At 40.4% G+C, this 7,716-nt stretch overlaps 1 protein-coding gene and 1 long non-coding RNA gene across 3 annotated transcripts in view; both read right to left on the reverse strand.

Annotated features, from left to right (window-relative positions):
- The window catches only part of LOC106805658 (4-coumarate--CoA ligase 3-like), a 67,413-nt gene that overhangs the window by 4,363 nt on the left and 55,334 nt on the right, over positions 1-7,716 (reverse strand). Inside the window, exon 9 of one of the 2 annotated variants that reach the window (XM_014807349.1) lies at positions 6,708-7,630. The exons of the other annotated variant lie outside the window; for it this stretch is intronic. Within the exon in view, the coding sequence (XP_014662835.1) occupies positions 7,512-7,630 (119 nt within the window). The 3' untranslated portion in view covers positions 6,708-7,511. Of the gene's footprint in view, positions 1-6,707; positions 7,631-7,716 lie in introns of those variants that run through there. 2 annotated transcript variants of the gene reach the window in all.
- On the reverse strand, positions 1,583-3,004 carry LOC106805661. The gene is made up of 4 exons (XR_001393453.1): positions 2,889-3,004; positions 2,484-2,625; positions 1,944-2,106; positions 1,583-1,722 (listed from the first exon to the last, which is right to left on the reverse strand). It is a non-coding gene; the product is annotated as an uncharacterized LOC106805661 (long non-coding RNA).

Genomic DNA, 7,716 nt, shown 5'->3' on the forward strand with positions numbered 1-7,716 from the left:
ATAAGAGCATGAAAGTAATTAAGCGACAGAAAGGTACAAAAATGACGACGAACGATATTACGGTGAATGCAGGTGATTGTTTGAGCAGACCAGTACCTTTAACAAACTCGATAAGGTCTTCTGCAGATAATGTGTCCGCTTTACGGACGACGAAAGCTCGGATTAGTTCGTATCCTTCGTTTTCTGGATCTGGGATGCCGGTAACAGCGACGTCTCCTACTCCTGGATGACTCATGAGGATGTTTTCCATTTCTGAAGGCGAGACCTGCACACATACCGTGACGCCAAATATGAATGTAATCACTATACCGACAGCGTGAAGACGCGTAATTGTTTGTTATGCGTATATTCGCGTATTTACACCTCTGTTTAATCTGAGACGTGCGTGTCATTCATGAGAAGATGTTTGTTTCCTGAACAAAACAGTTTGGCTTTGTATTATCGTTGCTGCAAGCCATCGCGATCGCTGGTTCGTTGTGTTCAAGAGTAGTATATATGGTGTATACGCGGTAAAGTCGGTTGTTGTATCTATTATGGGTATCAAGTGTGGCACTTCGGTTTGAACCTTGAACACTCGGCACAGAAAGCCTCAGCGTTCCTGCTTCCATCGTTACCACCACTGCTAATTCGCTCCTCAGTTTGGGAATTATACCTGAATCGTCGTGGTTTTGTCAGGTGCAATTCGGATGATATCCTTTAGTCTATCCATGAAGTAGATGAAGCCATCGTCATCGTACTGCACGAGGTCTCCCGTGTGAGAGCCGACCAGTCGACTGTCGAATCGGCGTCGCGTGCCGACCAAGGCGGTTCAGGATGTGTTGAAGTATGTTGAAGCCGCGCGCATTACTATATACGAGAAAAACCACTACGAACGTAACAGTATCCCACGCCAGTCGTGACGCAGGGGCGCAGCACAACTCCTATGGATTGAGTCCACTACGCTAACAAATGCGCCAGCATTTCTCCGTTTAATAATCGTACTTCCAATTTGAAGGCCTTCGCATGAATAGATGCAGGTAATGTTGTAATGTTAGTTGCATGGAGTATCGAGAGTCTCAGTGTTTATTGCTGATAACTGTAGATCCAAGGCCTACGGGTGCACGATAACATATCGTTGTGCACTCGACCTACATCACTCTCCCAAGCCAACGACCTTAAGACAGAAATACGTTAACATACCAGTTGGCATTGAGGAGGAATCTAGCTGATAGGTTTTTCCTATAAGACATACTCTTTTGATCGTTAGCCAGTGTTCGGTTCCCGTACTAGCGGTTATGACAAGCCCGCCACTCGCATTCGACATCCCTTCCGTAGATGGCTAAATATACGAAGTTCAAACTATCATAATGCAAGCAAGAATAATATTATAGTGAATATTCATTACAGACCGCTCCGGATAATGAACGCATACTGAACATTAGCTAACATAGCACACGAGGAGCCGGAACGCGAGGAGTCTGACATCAATAATTTTTTTCGTTAGATATAAAAGTTGTTTTAGGTTTCAATAATGCTGGTCGTTACCATCTTTGATACATAGCATTTTTTTCTTATAAACATACTGGGGTTAATGATAAGCCGTGGATGTGTAATTTTGGCTTCTTTGAGAATTGCTGGGCTGCGGGTACTGCCACCTGCGTCACAGCGTTCGACTGTTGGCAGTTGGCACCGCTTCTTTATTAAGCTCACGACCAACGGAGGGATGCATAAAAGATAACTGACCTAAGTTGAAACATAACAAAATAATTTAGGTGAAATATTAAAAAAGTGCGAACAAGAATGTTAAAAATACAACAATATAGGCGTATTACTAAAATTGAATTCATATCATATGTCAATTATTGAAACAGCCTCACGTAATGTACTAGAGCAACCCACAACACCCTAGAATACATTCACGAATAATAAATGTACCATATTAAAAAAAAACATTGTGCATTTACCTTGTACTTGTTAATAGCTTGACTGTATTCCTCAGGAGTACTGAGGTAAGGCAGGACTAAGAACGCAGCACCAAGGGCTAAAGCGCTCATCGTCAATAGTGTGCCACCAACATGCGCCAGAGGCAGCGCTAGTATAAACACATCTTCTTCTCTGACGTTAATGCTGGAAAGGTGAACCGATAATCTTATTTACGCTTTATGTTACGCCCATGTTTAATAATTTTTTTTAGTTCTTTACCCATTGATTAGGATTGAAAGAAACACTCTTATGAGTTCTTAGAAGCTAGCAATATTTATTATACGAGAAGTCTTAACAAATAGTTTTGTTGTCATTTGTCAACTTATTGCTCATGAAATTCGAAATACGGCAAATCTGTATGAAGGGATTTTTCATTGATAAGATGCCTTGGATAAGGATAATAAACATGTTATACATGACTAGTTATAACCGGTGAGCCTGGTAGGAATACATAATTGATTGTAAATTTAGCAGTCGATAAAGGTACTGTTGCTTATTTTTCCTTGAGTTACGATAAATACCTGTGCACACGCATGTGAGCAACTAGTTGCTTGTGAGTCCAAGGTACTCCTTTTGGTAGACCAGTTGTTCCGCTGGAATATAGCACGATGGCTAGGTCACCGGATTCAACACGGTTGTCTTTAGGAAATGCGTCTCCGCTGTCTTCCAGGAAATCAGTAAAAGGTATAAAATCTTTATCCACAGCGCTCCCAAATGAAATCGGGACCTCAAAAAGCATGGAAAACACGTTTCATATAAATAGTATTCGCGGGTATGTGCGTCTGTGTGTGTAATTATATATTGAATAAATAAATAAATAAATATATAAATAAAAATAAATAAATACATAAATAATATATATATATATTTATAAATTTTATATAGCAGCTACCTGCTAGTGAGCTAGGTGACAAATTGTCACTTACCACGTTCTTTCCAAAAGATTCGAGCACTTTCTTCCCTGTTATGTACAGGTCACTGGCTATAACGCAGAACTTTACGGTGCCACATGACTTCGCAATATCCAGCTTATAAAGTATCTCCTCTGACAACAGACATGTAAAACGGTATACAGGTAGTCATGTACGTCTATGTATAGTACGTGAGTACCGCAGATGTTTTTACACTGGTGGAATTATTACACAACGATTTGTTTTTAGCCGTTGCATCAGACAGACACGATACGAATAGACTAAGAGCAATTGCAAAGAAATATGATAATGCGAGGAATAACAGATTATTGATGAAGTATTGTGTGCTGAAAACATGCGTGTATACAGATAGACCAGGGACCTCGCGTTGCCCTCACAATCACTCAATAATTGCATGGTGTCACATTGGCACAGTCCGGGAGAGAGGAACGTGCTGCCGCTTTATATTAACACCAATATAAGTTCTTAGTTTTTATAAACTAAAGCGAAAGATCATCTACTTTACTTTAGGTAATAAAGGAAATCTCTTTAAAACTTCCGCATGTATTTATAGACATAATATTATATAACTTCATTCATTGCAGTACACGCACCAACAATGCCATGTGAACATAATCGAGACAACCATCAGACGTATAGCATACATGACAAATAACGGGTCATCACGCTGCAGGACATCCTCCCAACGCGTGGGTCATGACGCCCCTAGCGGAGTAAACTGCTAGCAGACGGAATCACGTACTCAGGGCCAAGTTGAAACTGTAACGCACAAACGTTAGACGTCACCTTTCCTGAGGCCCGCGCCGGGGGCCAGACCGCTAGCTACTCTTTTAACGGAACTCCCGCGCAGCTCGTCTGTACGACACACCTTCCCACCTTTCCTTGCTAGCATCAGGCGGTCCAACACTCGCGCCCCCATCTGAAAACTATTGGGCGCTAATGCAATAATGCGTGGCATGGCACCGCAGAAAGTGTTCATAACGGAGGGAATAACCAGTATTCTGCAAAGATTAGGAGAAAATAAGTGACGAAATACGTATAGAAAGTTGAAGCAGGAGAATGACGGAAACTGAAAACTGGTATCGTGAGGCAGGCGTGAGCCACGGTGAGTGAGGATAATAGATTAATGAGGTGATGGTACAGCAACTTAGCAAGTTATAACCGAAAAGGAAACGCTTGTTTATATTGATCGTACAAAAGAGATGCATATATATAGTTGTAAAACTCATAATTCGGGGTGGTGAACCATTGCATTATAGTTCCATCCAATCGCTCATACCTCTGATCATTTTCTTGTGGCGGCAAGATCTGTGGATCGTGTTTATCAGAAGACAAAATTTCCGTATAATGATAGAAATAAGCTGTTATAGAAAATCCGCGTTTTCAGATAAGTTGTCATGGTGAAGCGCATTGTTAAGGGAAACTTCAACTTTGTGAGGTAGACGCGCGTAACATAAAATTACAGTGACAAGGTAGAGTTCAGACTTAACCAGGCTATCGCATCCTGTGACTGCTAAACCAAGAGTGTTGATCGAGAAAATTCAGTGGAACCGACATGTCTGTAACATCAACATGTGGGTACGGAACTGTCTAACACCACGTCCTTCACGTCCTCCATCGTTTGTCTTCTATAACAATCCCAATATATTAGCCGCATTACACGTGTTTTTTGCCATCTTCTTCTCTTTCTGTTCTCTCTCTCTCTCTCCTCTCTCTCTCTCCTCTCTCTCTCGTCTTTATCTCTCTCTCACTCATCTCTCCTCCCGCTCAGTCTCTCTCTCTCGTCCTCTCTCTTCTCTCTTTATCTTTGATCTTTTCTTGTCTCTCTCTCCCCTACCTCATCGCTTCATTCCCTTATTCTTCTTGTCTGCCTTCCTGTCTTTCCCGATCTTAAAATAACCGCGCACAGGGACTCTTTCGCGTCATCAACTGTCTAATTCTTTTTTAGCTTTCTTCTCTTATTGTCTTTGTGCTCTCCTTCCTAATTTATCACAAATCTCAACAATTTCAACGGAATACGTATGTCTAAGAGACTTTGGTTTCGGCAAATCCTTCAGCGTCATCATTAAGATCGTTATTTGATTATTACGTGTATTAACGAGAAAAATATAAAAGAAAGAAGAGAAGTAACGCCTACGCGACTTTCAATGGGCGTGAAAAATGACACACGGGGAAACGGCCAAATACCCGTATTAGTAAAGTGACGTTGAGTGGCAAAGGTAAGAAAGTTGTCACATTACCAGTACTTTCGCACTCTGATCACAATATTTCATTAGGTCCAGCAAACACCGGTCACACATATTTATTATTTACACCACACACACACACACAACACACACACAAACACACAACACACACATCACACAGCGGCGGCGCGCGCTGCGCGAACGCACGCGACAAGCGCACGCACGACACCACGCACACACTATATAATAGTACATATGTATCTAGTAATAAATATTTTTGTATAAGCAAAAATTACAACAATTGAACGTGATACAAATATGTGGAAATCCCTTAATAAACCGTATTATATGCTTCTATTTTTGGCATGCTACCCCTGGTGAAATATATAGGTCAAGGTAAGAAGACGACGTAATTTCGGCCCACCGCCCGTAAGCTGGTTAGGGGTCAACACGGCACCTATAGTCGAGCTAGAGCGAGCAAAAGATATACGAGCTATCAACGCGAGCACGCGCCACCGACCGGGCACACACATATATATATATTATATATTATTATTATATATATATAGGCACTTTACAAATCGTTTAATAGTTGCATGCTATGCTATGCTATGCTTTGTTTCTGTTACAACAATAAAGTTGTGCTATTGGTAAATTTAATTTCAGCATACCTTGTATAAGGTGACCACCTTTCCTCCTCACCTTACTCTAGCCTATAACGCACCGAACGTAATGCACGCTGCAAGTTTTCTTGCGGCAACACCGGAATTTGGCTCGCCGGAGTTGTAGGCCAATCCTGCGTGACCAATATTGGTCCACGAGCCAGCAGGGATGGTCGCTACTATCAGCGTTAATGAGTTCACGGAGTTCAATTTAAGTTCATTTACAGTGGGTGATGCATGGTTGCAATTTTCTGAGAGAAAAGGCATCTAATAAGTAGGGTATTCCCTGCTGATGGTACCGACGGGAAGAACGAGGGGTTGACTCATGAACCCGATGAAATGAACATGGAGGTCTGTCGATCGCCTCAGCCTAGTATTAAATCAGGGCTGAATGAAAATAAATGTTTGTCTTTATTCACTCCTGATGAAATGAACAAATGTTAGCTAAGGGTAGGTCATCTTGAAGGATACGTTTCATTAAAAATATGTTTACTTCTACGTTTTATAATGTGCCACTACGTTGAACTAATCTTTCCCACGCACATGAGCCATTGCATAATTTTCCAATTTTTGCACAAGATGTTCATAAAACATAAAATAAAGTATCACAAACAATTATCAGCTTTATTCGAATGGAATATAGCCAATATAACCAACGTATATAAGGGGCCATCATGGAAGTGGCTATTCTTACGACGAGAAAATATATTGTAATATATATTACAAAAACAATTTATGGTGTATAAAGACAACGCAACGCATGCGCATGCGTGTTGTATGTCGTAAGAATAGTCCAGAAATAATTCTTAGAAGGTAAAATATTGAACAGGTGTGAACATAATTATATAATACATTATGCATACACGACGCGCAAACACACGCACACACACACATACTATATACATATAATAATGTGACACTTAATTTCAATCTTTTCTACGCGCATAAGCCATTCGACATTTTAAAAGGTTTATCAATATTTAATAAAGCATAGCAAACAATAATAGCCTTTATTCAAATAAAATTCAAACAGTTGGTACTACGGCTATAGCCACCGTACATAAGGTATAAACATTCCGGTCAAATATCAATGGTCATTTGAATGAATGAAATAGTTCCAATTAATATTTATAATGGGTTACACACGAAATCCATTGATAAGACAGTCTTCGGCTATATTTCGCTGTTACAAAAAACGTGAGATTATTCTGCACGAGAACGTAAATATTTGTATCCAACCCTCTATAATCGATATTGATGACGCGTTCCAGACCACAGACACTTGGGCCATTTCAACAATAAAGTGACTAACAGAATGATAGAGAAAGACCTTTCCGTAAGTGTCTGAACAGTGGCGTGCGGTGCATGAGACTGTGTGCTGTAGAGGAGCATTGGAACGACATTTAAGTGGAATTATTAGGCGGTAGATAGTGCATGAACACCATAAGTTTATTATTAAATAAAATCTGTATTTATATGTCATTATTTTATTGTTAAAACGGCCCATTTAAGTGTTCTTTTCTACCACGAGTCACGCTCCCAAGCCATTCTTTATGATCTCGGATTCAATGGTTCTTGGATTAATTATAATTCGAAAGTGATGTGAAGAAAAGGAGCATGCGTACGTGGGCAGACACTACGTGGGCCACTTACAGCTTACTTTTAGCATTGCGGGTAATAAGTACTGGTGCCGGTGGTTGTTATATAGTGCCCACCTATACAAATAATCGGGGCCGCTTATAGCGCCACTATGCGTCATTAAGGAAAATTTACTCAAAAGGCTGAGCTTGAAGTTCGCTGCGCATGTTTTTGCCAACTTGATTTTTCGGAATGTTTCTCAGAAAACGAACACCTCCTGTTAATGTGACGTACTTTCTCGGTGTCTTCTCTGAAAAAAACAGATAAAAGTAAGTTGTACAGCAATTGTCGCGTGGAAGAAAACAGAAAGCATTCAATTTTGTATTGATTGCAAAA

Source organism: Priapulus caudatus, unplaced genomic scaffold (genome assembly GCF_000485595.1).
Source record: "Priapulus caudatus unplaced genomic scaffold, Priapulus_caudatus-5.0.1 Scaffold122, whole genome shotgun sequence".
Lineage (NCBI taxonomy): Eukaryota > Metazoa > Priapulida > Priapulimorpha > Priapulimorphida > Priapulidae > Priapulus > Priapulus caudatus.